The following is a 16,762-nucleotide window of genomic DNA, read 5'->3' as shown; positions in this document are numbered from 1 at the left end:
TAATATACACTTTTTGGCCATTTTACATCTTACCGCGATATTCAACTACACCGAGAAGCCTTATGTGTTTTTTAATAAGGTATTTTCCTGAGCTTGATTAGTGTCCATCACCTCTAGCAAGTGTCTCCTGGCCGACAGACCCTATTAGGAAGCTGTTCACCCTGCATTCCCTTATCCTAGGGAGAATAAAGCTACAAGTAAGGGATTAGGGCTGTTCTTGAGAGTTAAGATAACTTTACCTCAAGCAAAAAGGTGTGCAGTAATGTTTTGGATCCTTGTTCTTACTTTGTACTTTGTACTGTTCAGTATCAAGATTCCATTAAAGACACACTTGACTCCTGAACGAATATACAATGTACAGGCAGAGAAAACTTGGATAACCAAGTTAGTGACTTTTCCCACCTAAAGAAAGTGGAAGGCACTGAAAAAAAATCTGCTACTGCATTACAGAACAGAGGAGTGAACAGAGGAGCTGTTACTAAGAAATTACTTAAAGGAAATCTCTGTAAATGTTAGCAGCACTTATACCCTTGGCATTTTAGTGTTGAAGATTAATGTGGGTGGTAGCAATGCAATCCTTACGAACACTGTACTTTTTTTGTTGCTGCATTTCATACCCTGCATAAATCTACCAACCAGAGCCTCTAACAAGACATTTCCTTTCCCCACCAGATAAGTTACCATAAAATATACTCAGACCTGATGGTTTTGAGACTCATCCCGATATGTTTCACCATCCTAATCCCTCTTCTGGTACAGACCTGATCCGAGCGGGCCAAGACCTAAACCGAGATGCACTGTAAAGAGCGTATTTTCTCCTAAGAGAAGCAAGCATCATTAAGATTTAAGATAGAGCTCTTGGCTTCTGTGAACAAGGAGAAACCCAAACATGAACTGCCTTGCATGGCCCATATGGCATCAGCGGCGTCATGGTAAATACCCCCACTCTCTCTCTTGGGGATCAATCTCAAGAATTTGGTACCGCTGTGGGTCAGATTCTGATTCCCTAGTACTACACTTTCAAGGATGGTAATTACTTAAAGCCTCCAGGGGGTGCAGATTACTCCGAGAGAGTAACCATGTGACCAGGCTGAAGTCTGAACCCTAAGACACATTATATTCAGAAAAGCCACAGACAAGGCATCCTCTGCTTTTCCTGTTTTTGCTCCTGCCATTTTGAGAATTATGCTTCCAAAACCCTTGACTGCCTCCATTTTTTATAGAGTTGATCTCTGAAATGTAACCTTCAGCCTCTGTGCCAGTACCTCAGTCTTATACACCTCCGCCTGCCCCTCCAACGGAATCCATGATGGCTGGCCTTCTTCTCGGGGGCCGGGTCCTTGTTTGCCCTGATGTGACCGGCCATTACTGTGCTTCTCCTCTGTTTGTGTGAAGAGGTCATAAATGTAGACCTTCATAGCTCAAGTAGTGGCTACAAGATGACTGTTCCAAGCTTTGCACTTAGGGGGGATGGATTTCTGCCATTCAGCATCGTCTTGCTGCCATTCCCAAATTAGGCCCATTTACGGAAAGTGGGTGGGTTTGGCCTTAAATGTTTATTTTTTTTATTTTAAAACATAATTTTATTGATTTTACATAGGTTGTCACAGTATTACAGAGCCGTAGCCAATTGTACATTGTTGCTTTGTTTCCGGATTTGCGTTTAAATAGTTTCAGCGATGTCTTGTCTTTGAGATATTCCAAGTACAATCGCATCTTCGTAGGTCATCCATTTGCATTTCAAGATCCACCATTGGCATTTGTTGTTACAGTTATACATCTCCAAAAAATTCGAATAAAAACGTAACTTCTCATAACTACCCATCCCCCACCCATTCAACTGGCTCACCCCAACATCTTACATTTTGCATGAGGGTTGGTTTTACCTTCCATATGTAGAAGAGGGTTACTGTGTTTTAGAGACGGCATTAAAGCTGGGCGGCTTAATAATCAGAGCATTTCTTTGTGAGGTGACTATACTACGTTTCGGCAGGGGGTGACATGTTTGGGTATTGGAGGGCGTAAAGGGGTCAGTGGCCTTAAGTAACTCTGACATCTGGTCCCATTCCAAAGAGATGGGTGTTTTGCGCACCCCTCGGAGTTCTCTCTCATGATAATGGCACTCTCTGCTCCACCCCATCGGACCATCTTTGTGCCAAGTGACAAGTGTAGGGGGGAGGCTGATTTCGCTATGAGGATAGTCAAATCCTCAAAACGGTATTGTACTTTGTGTCTTCGGGCAGCGGCATAGTCCTAGCAGGCCGCTCTCCGCTGTGTCCCAACCAGAGATACCCGTTGTGTCTCTAACCACTTGTCCAATTATGCACCAGAACCCACCCAAGCGTGTGCATGCTCACAACATATGCAGTATGTCCGCGTCTGCCGTCTGGCATAAAGGGCAGCAGACTTGTACCTCAGGGTATATACAATTAAGGCGGTGGGGGGGGGATGTATGCCCTGGGTAGGATCATATACTGTAAGTTTGAATTTGGCAGTACAAGACACCTTTTTAGGGAATCCCAGGAGAGAGGACCATTCCTTTTCAGTTAGGTCTCTACTTGGCTCCCAGTCCATGTCTCTCGTAGAGCTGTGTGCGCTCGGACACCCGTGTATAGCCATCTGATTAGGTGGCGTCCTTCCCCCATTAGCTATACTGCGTGTGTTAATTCATGTGTGGGGGGGTTCGCTCCCGTCTGGGGACCAGTACTTTGTAATGTAACAGGTGATGGTGACGTGTAATATAAATAGGGAGAAATGAACTCCCTGATTATGAGCGAAATTCTCATGGTCTGCTAGTGTACCGTCAATGAACAACGCTCCGACTGTGGATACCTCTTCTTGTGTCCAGTGGGAGAAATGTCTAGTGACGAGCCCTGTTGTGGTGGGAATACCAAGTAACTGAGTATTCTGTGCATATGGGGGATTCCGTCTGGTGTATTGTAAGGCCCTTTTCCAATAAAGGAAAGCCATTCGAAGCAGAGGGTGGATGCCAGGGGGTGTCTTATTTCCAGGTAGTAGCAAGGTGTGGAGAGTGCCCCGGCCCAATGTTTGTTATGTTATGTTATTTTTATTTGTATCGCGCACAGCTGCCCCAGCAAAGGGGCGTCCTGGCGCTTTGACAAGATCAACACAACACAACACCACAAAAAACTAAAGGGACCATAGAACACAGCGAGGGGGCTAAACAAATAAAATAGTTTTGATGGCCCGTCTGAACTGAAGAAGATTGTCCATAGCTCGAATATGCACCGGGAGAGAATTCCACCAATTTGCCGCTAAGACTCGAAAGGAGCGGCCACCAGCTCTACTAAGTCTAAAACGCGGAACCACAGCCAAATTTAGACCTAAGGATCTGAGGGTTCGCGAGGGGACATACGGTGTCAGAAAATTCTCCAAGATTTGGGGAGATGTACCCTTGAGATTTTTAAATGCCAGGCATAAAACCTTGAATTTAATCCTTTGGTGTACAGGAAGCCAGTGAAGAGAGTGTAAAGATTTAGCGACCGAACTACGCCTTGGTAGACCCATCACTACTCTGGCTGCAGCATTCTGAACTCGCTGCAGTCGAGAGAGTTCGGATTGGTTGATCCCAGCCAGAAGCGAGTTGGCATAATCCAGCCGAGACAGCACTGATGCTTGAACCACCAGCTGCCTGGTGGGAGCATTAAAGAATTTAAGGATTGGCCTGAGTCCTCTAATAATGCCATAGCAAGAAGCTGCCACCTTCTTGGTATGGCAGATGAAACCGAGGGACGTGTCAAGCCATACCCCCAGATTCTTTATCTCCGATACTGGAGACGGAGTCACACCCAGTTCAGAAGGCCACCACTTGTCATCCCACAGTGCCGCCTGCTTGCCGACTACCATGATCTCAGTCTTCTTGGTATTCAACTGGAGACAGTTGGTATTCATCCAGTTGGCCACCGCCCGTAAGCCGTCACAGAACCTGAGGGCCTCCGTGTCTGAGTCCCCACTCAGCGTGACCGCCAGCTGCGTGTCGTCAGCATATGAGACCATCGTCAGGCCCCACAGCTTGCGACCGCAGCCAGCGGCCTCACATAGAGGTTAAATAGAGTGGGACTCAGCGATGACCCCTGTGGGACCCCCAGGTCTAGCGGATGGATTTTCGACTTACCGGGTGGGATCGCGACCTGGAATGACCTGTCAGCAAGAAAAGATCGAAACCAGCACAGGGCGGAGCCTGTAACCCCCACCTCCTCAAGTCGTTGAAGCAGAATCCTGTGCGAGACCGTGTCGAACGCGGCACTAAGATCTAATAGCAACAGTGCCGCCGTTCGACCCGCATCAAGCACAGAACGCAGGTGTTCGACCATGGAGAGTAGGGCCGTCTCCGTACTGTGGCCCGCACGGAACCCATTCTGGGTAGGGTCAAGAATGTTAGCCCTAGCTAGATGGTCTACCAGAATGGTGTTCACATGGGCCTCCGTGACTTTCGTGGCCCAAGGAAGCAACGAGATAGGCCGGTAGTTCTCAGGCTTGAGAGGGTCCAGAGTTGGCTTTTTCAGAATAGGAGTGACTACAGCCTGCTTCCATCTAGCGGGGACTCTCCCAGAGGAGAGCGATAAGTTGATCAAAGAGAGCACCGGAGTGCGGCATGACGGCGATAGCTTCATCAGCTGGGCCGGTTTCAATGGATCTGCCGGAGATCCTGATTTGATTTTAAGGCTGAGAGAATCAAAGGCCTCCATAGACAGGGGAGGCAGAGTCGTGAGACACTCACTGTCTCTCAAAGTACAGCTAACCCGCTCTAGTGTTGGAGATCCCATCGGGAAAGAACTATAGATGGCCTGTACTTTCTCCCGGAAAAGTTTGTGACGTGTAATCTATTTTGTGAAGGTTGCGGCCTGCAAGCCAATGTGACAGCCATTGTAATTGACTAGCCAGGCAGTATGCATGAAAGTCTGGGACTCCCAGCCCTCCCTCGTCTGACCTCAATTGCATTTTGGTCAGACTCACTCTTCTGCACCCCTTCCCGCAGATGCGGTTCGATAGGAGAGAGTCTAATGTCTGGAAGATAGTGGCGGGAATCAGGACCGGCAGATTTGTAAAAAAAAAAAGATAGCTGTCGTGGGAGTGACACCATCTTAGAGATGGCTATTCTACCCATCATCGAAAAGGGTAAGGATTTCCAGAAGGAGACCTGGACAGGCAGTGCTCTGATTGCTTTCAGCAAATTGCCTTCTATAAGATCTTGTGAGGCCCTGTATATCTGAATACCCAGATACTTGAAGGTTTGTGTGGCGACTGCTAGGGTGAGCTGTCCAAATTTGATGGACTTCGGGCCCTCCCTTGGGTGAACAAAGAACGCATGTGATTTATTTTCATCAATGGGCAACCCTTGTATAGGTTCAAATTGTTGGAATATATTCGGGGTAGGTTTGAAGTCTTTTGTCAGATCATGAATGTATAGAATGAGGTCATCTGCATATGCTGATACTAAATTTGCTGTATCTCCTAATCGGATCCCTTTGTTCACCGCCTCCCTCCGGAGATTTATGGTAAGGGGTTTGAGATCTAGCACAAATAACAGTGGCTGCACTCGTAGGTTGGTGGCAGCACTTCCGGGGTCCCACTTGAGCATTTGGCGGCAGACTGCGAGCCTTGCTGGAGGTGTGTAGCTCTTCTGTCACCTGCCATACTGCCATTCTCTTTTACGCTTTTTAAAGCATTTTTAATATCTTTTTAAACTTCGCCTGATTTTAGCTGGGAAATAGCTGTGTTTTACATCTTTTACCTGTGCTGAGGTGTCCACCGCGGCTACTGTGCCGTTTGAGTGGAGGGCGGGGCGCCATCTTGGGTGAGGACCCAGATCCCGGTGGGGCCATTCGCTGCGGTCGAGCTGGGGGTGGGGCTAAGCTATTTACTGCACATGGCTGTCCGGACGCGCGCAGCGGGGGCGCCGCCGGCGCGCCAAAGGCAAGCCCGTCTGCGCCCGTCTGCGCCCGTCTGCGCCCGTCTGCGCCCGTCTGCGCCCGTCCGCGCCCAGCGTCAGGCACGCTGTCCAATTGCTGCCCGATACTGCCAAAAGGAAGCTCACTTACTCGCGGGATGCTCTGCTCGCTGTCGGAGGTTCCAGCGGCGAGGCGAGCGGCCATAGGGTTGTCCCGGATAATCCCTTTAGGAAATGTCCGGCATGTGACTTTAGTTTGTTGACCCCAGTGCCCCTTCCCGCTACCCATGCCAAGGGCAACTTGAGAATTCAGGAAGCGCTCATCAACGCACGCTCTATGGTCAAGCATAAGGCTGATATTTTTGAGCTACTAGCAGATGACATGCTAGATGTTCTGTTTATCACTGAGACTTGGCGTAAAGAATCATGTGTCCCTAGAGGTTACAAAATTATCAGGGCTGATAGGGGGGACGGTAGAGGAGGCAGGATAGCGGTGGTGCTTAGGGACTCATGGCTTTTCACCAGCGAAGCCATAAGAGGAGGGGCGGAGGGAGAGGCCCTCGACTTCGCCCTCACCATCTCTCCCCACTTTACATTAGGGGGGACTTTGGTGTATCGTCCTCCAGGCCCTCCTGGAGCTTGTCTGAAAACTCTAGAGGACATCCTAGTCCTGCGCTCCCTTCGCTACCCTAAATACTTCCTGTTAGGAGATTTTAATATTTATCTTGACATCCCTTCCATTCCGGAGGCCAGGGCCCTTTTGGATGCCCTGAACCTCGCCCAGCTTACTCAACACGTGCTACTCCCTTCCCATATTGGGGGCCACCTTATTGATCTGGTCTGTTCCAACTTCCCCATATCAGTCATAGATCCTGAGCCTACAACATGGACTGACCACTTCCTGAGCAGGTTCTCGTGGGAGGACATCAGGTCTGGTCCCACACTTCCCTCCGGACCACAAGCCAAGAAAGTAAATCTCCCTGCATTTTCGGAGTTCCTGCGTCAGTCCCTCCCTACTCCTGCAACAGATCTAGAGGGGGCTGTGGCCAGTTTTGATCACTGGATCAGCCAGGGAGTTAGAACCTGCTCAAATGCTAAACGGAGTAACACTCTGCATTCTCTTCTTTCGCAACCGTGGTATTCCTCCACTCTTAGGGATCTGAAACAGGGCTGCAAGAGGTTGGAGCTCTGCTGGCGTCCGAACTACTGCACGAGAGCCAAGGCGACCCTACGACTAGCCCAGAGAGAATATTACATGGCTATTAGAAAGGCGAGGAGTGTCTATTTCGCCGGGAGGATTATGTTGGCCCGGAATAACAGCAAGGAGATCTTTGCGATTGTCCGGAGTTTCCTCTCCCCTTGTGCGGAACAAAGCGCGCTACCTATATCTAACAAGTGGTGCGAGGAGCTCTCCTCCTTCTTTATTGATAAAATTGCCAAGATTCAAGAGAGTGTTGGCCCTGCTTCTAGGCCCACTGAGACCCCTTCTCCTGAATCCTCTTTAAACCCCCTAGTAGGACCCGCCCTGTTCTCTTCATTTCTACCCACTACTGAGGCGGGTGTACTGGCCCTCCTGAGGGCCCTTAAGTCTGGCTCTCCAGCTGACCCCTGCTCTGCGCGGGTCTTAGCTGGTATAGCAGAGGTAGTCTGTCCAGCAGTAGTGGGTATGGTTAATCTCTCCCTTCGGTTGGGTTACGTTCCTGCTAAATGGAAGCGTGCTAAACTTCTCCCCCTCCTGAAGAAACCGGCACTGGACCCCCTGCGGCCGGCTAACTATCGACCCATCTCTCTTCTTCCTGCACTCGCTAAAGTATGTGAAAAAGTGGTCTTCCGGCAGCTTGAGGCGTTCGTGGAATCATCAGGGGCATTCCACCCAGCCCAGTCAGGATTTAGATCTTCCTACAGTACGGAGACTGCCCTGGTGGAGATGTCGGAGGCCATCAGAGAGTGTCTAGATGGGGGCGGCAGGGCTGCCCTGATCTATCTTGACCTCTCTGCCGCCTTCGATACGGTGCCCCACCAGAGGCTCTTGGACAGGTTGTCTGCTGTAGGGATTTCGGGCCTGGTCTGGAAATGGATGAAATCCTTTCTGGACTCCCGCTCACAGCAGGTGTGCATGGCCTCTTGTACTTTCTCTGTCAGGAATTTGGCTACTGGGGTGCCACCGGGTTCTACCCTCAGCCCCCTCAGACAACCATCCAGCGTTGTGCCGCTGAATGCAAAGGAGGTTTCCCGGTGTACAAAGCAGGGCCAGCAAAGAATCTGGGCATCTGGTTTAGCAAGGACCTTCGATTCAGCGACCACATAAAATAACTGACTGGGTCTGCTTTGGCACTCTCAAAACTCTTAGGAAATGTTTTCCTTTTCTCCCGAGAGCAGCCAAAGGGACGGTCACCCTCGCTCTAATCCTGTCTAGACTGGATTATGCTAATGCCTTGTTCCTGGGGCAGCCAGATTATTTGCTGCGCAAGCTCCAAATCATTCAGAACGCCGCAGCTAGGTTTCTCTTTAATGCCCCAATGAGATCCAGCGCGCGTCAGTACTTACGTGAATTACACTGGCTTCCTGTAGCCCAGAGGGTGCAGTTTAAAGCGATCATTCTGGCCCATAGAGCGCTTCACGGTCTGGGCCCCATCTATCTTAGGAAGCGTTTCGCTTTCTACATGCCAAAACGCCCTTTGCGTTCAGCGGCACAACGCTGGATGGTTGTCCCTCGCTTCCGCAGAGTGCGACTGGGAGGCAAGTCTTATCTCTGTCAAGGCTGCGGAAGCTTGGAATACGCTCCCTGCTGATCTCCAACACATCTCGGAGTTTCAGCTCTTTAAGAAGCAGCTAAAAACACACCTGTTCAGCATGATCTACTAACTCGATTCCTGCTCCTACCTTTGCTCTCTCTTGTGCCAGGACACTCTAGAGTAACAGTGCGCGCTACAAATGCAATATAACATAACATACATGGGGCAGCCCTGGGTCGTACCTCTTGCTACTGGATAGGAACGTGATATATGAGAGCCTGAACGGACCCGGGCTGTAGGAGCCGTATATAATAGCTTAACCCAACCCATGTATCCCGATGGTATGCCAAATTTGTTCATGGCCGCTGCCATGTATTCCCAGTTTAAGGTGTCGAAGGCTTGCCGTAGATCAAGGGAGATGCATCCGGCCTCGCGGGACCCCTCAGAGGCAGTTTCCATGACATGGCCGTGAATGTTGTTTAACCTGTCTTAGCTCCTAAGTCATTTTAGCCTATGGCTGACTGGGATCTGGAGCTGATGTCCGGAGTCGCCGCTCTTCTCACAGGAGTACTTGGGCTCGTGGACGCGCTTCAGTCAAGCCGTGGTGGGTTTTGCCGAGCTGTCTCTGTAGAGCCCTCTTCACTGTCCGATTCATTCTCTCGTCTGTAGGATAGTGCTTGTTATTATGGAACGGGATGCAGGAGCAAGGACAGGCTGCTCACCATAACTGTTCATGTATGTTTTATATTGCATGTTAACACATAGTCTGCAGCCCTCGTCTCGTAAGAGACCAGTAGGCATCTGGAGGTCTAGATTCAGAGATGATCATGTTTGTGGCTAATATTCCTTTTTTTAAAGGGAAAAACAACATTTTCGCTGTTCTAAGCATTTTCATCACATAGTGTACCAGACTAGAGGAGTCAGTAAGATTCCTGCTTTAAGTAATTTAACAATAGACGTATCGTTTTTTTCAAGCTCGCATGTGTTCTTGATTAATATTGCTTTATACACAACCTAATTATACTCCCATTATTCTTGTATTTTATGTTGTTGCAAGAATTCCTAGTTGAATGGAACACTTTGAGGATGTCGCTCGCTTTGTATCTTTTGTAAAAAGGTTGCAGTCGACAATGTAGAAAAGCAATAATACTAAATTGCCTTTTTTTTTTTTTTGCATTTTAAGCACAAGTGTTGCTTTCATTATATACCAGCTGCCCAGTTTAAGTAAGTGATTGCTCTGCGGGTCAACTAAAATACTTTTCAGTGGGCGCGTCCAGAATATTTTGAGTCGTCCCTGTTGTTGATCTAGAGGTGTTAAGAGGACCCCTGCAGTGTCTGGCAGTGCTACAGGAATGCATGCTGGGAAGAAACATGTCTCCAGATTCTCAGATCTACCTGCTGAATCACCGAGGATATTCGCATTTATTCCTGAACAGTCTCCTGTTGTCCGAAGGATGTCCTCGGCTTGAGGGCCTGGGCGCTGCGATTATGACCCGTCTGCTGCTGAGTCTGCATGGACAGCCGAAGTTCTTTCATCCATTTTAATAATGCGTGCCTTTTAGCATTCATTACATTAATTTATGTAAATAACTCCGATTTCATGCAAATTGAAAATCTTCTGCTCGCTTGTGGTAATCTCACTGGGGATGCAAGTCAGGTGTTTGTGTGACCTGCTCTGCTGCCTCGCGCATGTGCCTCACACTTTAGGAGCTGCCAGATATCCAGGTAGTGTCACGCTGAGGTCACAGGAGTACCCCTTAAGTAGGCTCACCTGTCGATTACAAAGCTCTCTGTAAGAGGAAAAGGGCTACTTGTCTTACAGCATGGATCGCGTGCTAACCCTCGAATCAAATGTGCAGAATAATATTTGTCTAATCTATAATACCTTGCGAATTATACTTGCAAATGATGTTCATTTGTCGTGGGATATCTATGTCAACATGCAAGATTATGACCAACGACCCATGGCTCCTGCTTCAATCAGTCTGCTTGGCTCAAAACAAACTGAACTTGTACAAAAGACTCCCTTGCACCTGGAGGACGCTGTGGTAAATTACTCTATTTCATCCGGCTCTGGTGCTAAAAATGTTACTAGCTTTTGAAATATGAGTCAGACTAGTGCCAAAAGTTGCCCCAACACAGAGAGTTGTTTTAGTGGTGTTAAATGCTCTGAAGTGCAGTTTGACGCCTTTAGTTTAGGCAGTCTGCGCAAGACTGACACCCATCAACACTTGGTATGGAATGATGGCCTAGTGCCTAGTCCGTCAACTAGAATCCTCCCTTTGGGAGCCACAGTAACCGGTGCAGCTCACCGCAGGGAGCACTCCTTGACTGCCAGCTCCCTACCCCATTAACTCACTGTTTATGTCTGGAGTTAGCCATTATCTTTTGGTTTTACTAAATGTATCTGTGTTATAAGGTATTTTAGCAAGCCCTCTTCATCCATTGGTCTGTTATTGTGTCATTCACATTTGTCTTCTGCCAGCGACAGTATCCAGCATCTGACAAAGGGTCAGCCCACTTCAGCCATTGGCTAACTTCACTGCGAGTGGCAGCAGTCTGCCCTTTCTACACACAGTCATTCCCTTCACTTCCAGGTTCTATCTAGTATGACCATGTGTGTTTTTTGAGTCAAAAATATTTTGTCTTATAGAGATTTTGTTTTTTAAACATTGACGGGGACCCGAGAGATTCCCCAACAATAAAGTCTTGCAACAACCATGAGAAAACAAAGCAAGCATTGACAAAGCCAAAAGACATGCCCGGCCATTGCATGTAAGATCTGCGGAGCCGACTTGGGGGGGATTTCAAGAGACAACCACACGGGGAAATTAATTATTTATTTTTCCCTTGTGGTCGTCTCTCGAAGCCCCGCCCCCCCCCCCCCCCCCAGCCCACCGCTCTGCCGACTTGGGGGGGGGGGGGGATTTTAAGAGACAACCACATGGGGAAATTAATTATTTATTTTTCCCTTGTGGTCGTCTCTCGAAGCCCCCCCCCCCCCCCCTCCCAGCCCACCGCTCTGCCGACTTGGGGGGGGATTTCAAGAGACAACCACATGGGGAAATTAATTATTTATTTTTCCCTTGTGGTCGTCTCTCGAAGCCCCCATACCCCCCCCATCCCCCCCAGCCCACCGCTCTTACCTGCAGCGACCGCTGCTGAAAAGACTAGTAGCCAGTGCCAGACTTATTGACTTTGCCACTGCTTGCTTAATTTGTTGCTACGCTAGGGGTGGAGCTGTTCCTTTCCAGCGCTGCAGCTGCATGGCTCTGTCTGTCGCTGTGCCACGCCCTCCCTTTCCTATAGTCAAGGCCGGCTCTAGGCTCATGGTGGCCCTGTGCAGAGAGTGTAGGTAGGGGGCCCCGGAAGAGGGGGTCCGGGCGGGGCGGAGTATGTAGCAATCTTAAAATTAGTACCTTTATAACATTCTGGGCATAGTTTAACTTTGACGACTTTGTTAGAAGCCGGCCCTCGCAACAGAGTGTAGGCGGGAGCGAAAGCAACACAGGGGGTGAGGGAAAGCAACACGCAGGATGTGAGTGGGGAAAGGAATAGGGAGAAGCACTTTGGTGAGAGCAGAAGGGAGGACTGCGAGGAGAAGCAGTTGGGCAACAGACAGCAACACAGAGTGCAGGGAGAAACACATACGAGAGATGGCTCCAAAACACAGCAGTTAATAGAGTGCTTCACAGAAAAGGAGAAAAAAAAGTAGTGTTTCGAAAGCAAGCAGTGGAAGCAGCGATGTCAGTCAAACAAAGAAACTAATAAGGCAATGTTCCGTGGGAAGGACATACACAAGATTGGCAAGCTGGGAGAGAAATAAGAAGCAGCTAAAATGAGAGTGACAAGGAAAGCCAACCAATGTTAAGCATTGGGCAGGCCCCAAGCCCCTCTATGTTCTTAATATAATAAACTACAATATGACTGCAAGAGGCAGTGTAAGCGCTGCCTAGACTCTAACCTAATCTCTTTTGACATTTTTTCTCCCTGGCTGTGGATAACAGAACTTATTCACCTGCTTTGAGCAAATCATATGTGTGTGAAGGTTAAAGTTCACTGGAACTATAAGAAAATATTTCATCTTTAAAAAGCATTTTTGTTTTAATATAGCAGACAAAGGCACTGGTGACTTTCTTTGGACATGGCAAACTATCTCAACACATGCTAAATCACCCCTGACAGGACAAAGCCGGCTAGATTATTGTAACTGACTCATAATCAACATGTGGTTGACCTGTTGAACCTGTGTCCGTTTTTAATAACCCAGCGTTGGCAGCGTTCATGCTCACGACAATTAAATGTAGCGGTGTGTTTATTCATGGGCCTGATGCTTGTTAAAGGATGTATTGAGAAATCTTGCACGGTGGCTCTGCATTTTCAGTCCGATTTGCCAGAAGTATTGGAAGCCGGGGTCGGAGCCGGACCGCCAAATCCTGCCAGGGGGCCGCCAGTGCCACAATGTATCATTGATCCTTCCGATCTGATCCTCGTCGTGGCGGCCCCTGGGGTTTGGGGGCCCTGTGCAGGTGCACACTTTGCACATGCCTAGGGCCGGCCCTGCTATAGTAGAGGGAACATAAGACCACGCGTCGAGCAGAAAAAACATAAAGATGTGTTTTTTGTGGGGGCTGGCTTTGCAGAGAGCAAGGCCTGCGCTGCTGCGGCCCTCGGCTGGCCCACTCTTGCCCTCAAACACGATGAGATGACGTCACCGTTGGGGGTGGAAGTAAAGGGCGCCAATAGCCATATTGCCCTTACCTGCAGGGCAATAACCTCTTTTAACTCCACTCCCCTCATGATGTGTCCTCGCCTGCACCGCGGGTCTGTGATGACAGAGAGGGTAATTAACAGCCGTTATTGCTTGTGGGTGCGGGCAATAACGGTTCATTACAGCCTTTCCAGCTGTAATGGTGACTCTCGCTTCTTGTGCCTTGGGGTTGCAGAGGTAGAGGTTTGTATAGGCGCTTCTTGGATTGAACTTGTGAGCCCTTCGTCCTGTGGCACCTTTGCTTCTTTTCTGCAGGTGTAGTACTCGATGTTCACCAGGATGTTCACTAGGGCACTATTTCCCCTCCATATTCCAGGACTTTTAATATGGGTAAAGACTTGGAGATCATACAGTTAATGATGGCCCAACAGATCTCAGACCCCAGCTGACGTCCTCAGGCCTTCTGGAGTGACTCTTCGAGATGCAGAACTGTGTTTATTTCTCTCCCCCGGGTGGCCCCTTTAAAGCAGAATCTGGGCTGTTTTGAATCTAGTAGATCGATGTCATGTCCTTGAAGACTTGTGCTCTTCCATTTAGTGTTGTTGCCTGTCCCACGTGTCTTATTTACTGGACTGCAGTTCTTTTTTCCTCTGCACATTGACACATCTGCTTGCTTTCACCCCTACAGACGATCCTGGGCGCCATGAGGGACATGGTGAAGCACAGAACCTCGGTGTTCATCGCCCACAGGTTGTCCACAGTGGTGGATGCTGATGAGATCATTGTCCTGGACCAGGTGAGTCTGCGCTGTGCACCCGCCGTCTGCTCCCTCTCTGCACGTGCGCGCCCCTGTGCAAAGAGGCTTGTTTCACTCCAGCTCAAAGACCTCATGCCTGGAAATCCGAGCCAGCGGGTTCTTATTAGTTTAGTGATTAGAGAGTTATTTCTGTTCTAGGTGGTGAGGACGGTAGATCTGTTAGGCAACGAGGCGCTACACCCATGCCATCAAAAATGCACTCTACTGTCCTATGAATTTCATGATTTGTGTCAAATCGAATCATTTCTATTCACTCTAACCTTATTGTCTTTGAATAAACACCTCATCAGCGGGGGAAGAGTAGATTCCAAATTGAAGGCACTCAGTCCTCAAATGGAAGCTTCACCCTTATTGGCTCCTCGGCCTTGTGTGCATGCAACAAATATTTAAATAAACTACCCCAGCCATACATCCCAATTACCCTCAATGAATAAATCCCTGTTTTCATTTAGGGTTTCCACAAAAAATGTTAGAGCTCTGAACAGGAGATATTTCCATATTCATGCAATTTACTGGCGCTGCTGAGAACCCTCTGCCGGTTCTACCCAAGGAAGACAGAGCCCCCTGCTGGAGCTGCAGGCAGGGAGCTTTGTCTCTGTGCAGTATGCTGGAACTTCTTTCTTTCCATGCGCCTGGTTTGTTTGTCAGTCCTTTGGCCGTCGCATAGTTTTAATTGCATTTAACTCAGTAGGGGAAATAGTGTATGCTGCTGATGGATTAACTAGAAAAATATTGTCCTAGATCAGGGTGTCCACCATAGGTCTAGAAGGGCTGCATCCATGCCAAATGTTTTCAGAATGTCCAATTAAAGTACATTTGCATGAAAAGGAATGTAAATAAAACTAGTGTACATCATTGGGGATCCTGTTGTTGTATGCTCAGTCCTGCATTGAGTTAGAATATAGGTAATTCAAAATAGAGCAGTTTTCAAAAGCTTCCTTAAAGTATATGGTTGCATTCAGACCTGAAATTGGTGCAGTCCAGAGCCCAGGTCCTTATACATTCCCCTCCAGGCAGGGATTTGTGGGGGAGGACACTGCAGATGATACTTAAGTGTAGGCATCTGGCTAGGATTAGGGTTCGAGTCAGTTCAACTTTGTAGTTGTTTAAGAGACAAGTACTGCGTTACACCTTCTATTACAATGTTCTTTTGGAACACAAAAGAGGTGTGCATCAGAAAGAATTCTCAAGTTCCTTAATTTTGGAATGGTGGGCACGGTTCCATGGATTAAGAGTCTCTGGAATGTTAGAGAATTGGACTTGTTGACTGCTTACTAGGAACTTAGTACTGACACTGTTCATGACACTCATTGCTTCTGTGTAGCCATTGGTCCAGGCAAGAAGTGATGTTGGCTGGGTTCTCTGACCCATTTTCTAAACGGAAACGGATTGAGAGTCATATGCATACATTTGGAAGTTCATCTGGTACTGCACGAGGCGCTGGGCAAGGAGGTTGATTTTAGTTTGTGAAGAGAGGGAAGATGGCTGCAGGCACTGCATGTGTGGACAGTTTGAATGATATGATACTGACTTTTTTTGGTTCAGATGGTGGGAAAGGAGGGGACACCTTTCAAATGTCACATTTGATTGAAGACTCCTTCTATAAAGATCAAAATTAATGATGATGAATGGCTGTAATTCTTTTCCGAGATGCCAAGAACTTATATAGTGTGTGTTAGACCTGGCAACTTTGGCGTGGTTTCCCCTGTCTTTTTGACTCTGCCTCCAATATTTTTAACGCTGTGCTGGATTTCGTTTTTGCTGGTTTAGATGCTTTGAGCACTTTGCCACTGCTGATCAGTGTCAAAGTGCAAGTGCTCCCCGTGTATATTATTATTGTAATTGGTTATCCATGATTGGCGTTTTTGTGTCACCAAGAAGTCCCTAGTAAAGTGCACCGAGTGTGCCAGGGCTGGTGATACAAATGCTACAAGTGGGCCTGCAAAACAACAGTTGATGGACAGAATGCAGAACAATGTCATACATTCACCCCAATACAGAGATCTGGGCCTAAATCCATCGTTTTTTTGCACTCCACACCACCCCAGTTCAGACATGGCCATATGCAAATCAGCCTTGACCCTGTGCTTCATGGGAACAGTCCAGCCCGAACTGCCAAGCCATGTCTTTCCTGGACTGGAATCAAGCATCCTAGGACCGGTTTCTGGCTATCAGCTGTCTTCAGCCAGGATAGCTTGACTCCAGTGGTGTGGAGAGCATGGGACTCACGTCTGAGTATACCCGTCCCACTGGGGGTGACAAATGCAAAACGACAGTTGATCGACAGAATGCAGAACAATGTCATACATTCACCCCAATACAGCGATCTGGGCCTAAATCATTATTATTATTATTCATTAAGAATCCGAAACCAGTCCTAGGATGCTTGTTTCCGGTCCAGGGAAGACATGACTTGGCAGTTCGGGCTGGACTGCACCCATGAGGCACAGGGTCAGACTGATTTGCATATGGCCATGTCTGAACTGGGGTGGCTGAGTGAGCTAAAGAATGGTGATGGATTAAACCCAGATCAGTTGACTGGGGGTGAGTGTTTGATTGGCTCAAACGCTCCGTCCATCATTCCCTTT

At 48.3% G+C, this 16,762-nt stretch overlaps 1 protein-coding gene across 1 annotated transcript in view; it reads left to right on the top strand.

Moving 5' to 3' along the window:
- The window catches only part of ABCB7 (ATP binding cassette subfamily B member 7), a 796,257-nt gene that overhangs the window by 714,415 nt on the left and 65,080 nt on the right, over nt 1–16,762 (top strand). Inside the window, exon 15 of the mRNA XM_086918402.1 lies at nt 14,046–14,153. Coding sequence (XP_086774528.1) covers nt 14,046–14,153 — 108 coding nt within the window. The remainder of the gene's footprint in view (nt 1–14,045; nt 14,154–16,762) is intronic.

Source organism: Lissotriton vulgaris, chromosome 4_1 (assembly GCF_964263255.1).
Source record: "Lissotriton vulgaris chromosome 4_1, aLisVul1.2, whole genome shotgun sequence".
NCBI classification, from domain to species: domain Eukaryota; kingdom Metazoa; phylum Chordata; class Amphibia; order Caudata; family Salamandridae; genus Lissotriton; species Lissotriton vulgaris.
Note: the sequence above shows the minus strand (reverse complement) of the source record. Positions and strands in the feature narration are given on the sequence as shown.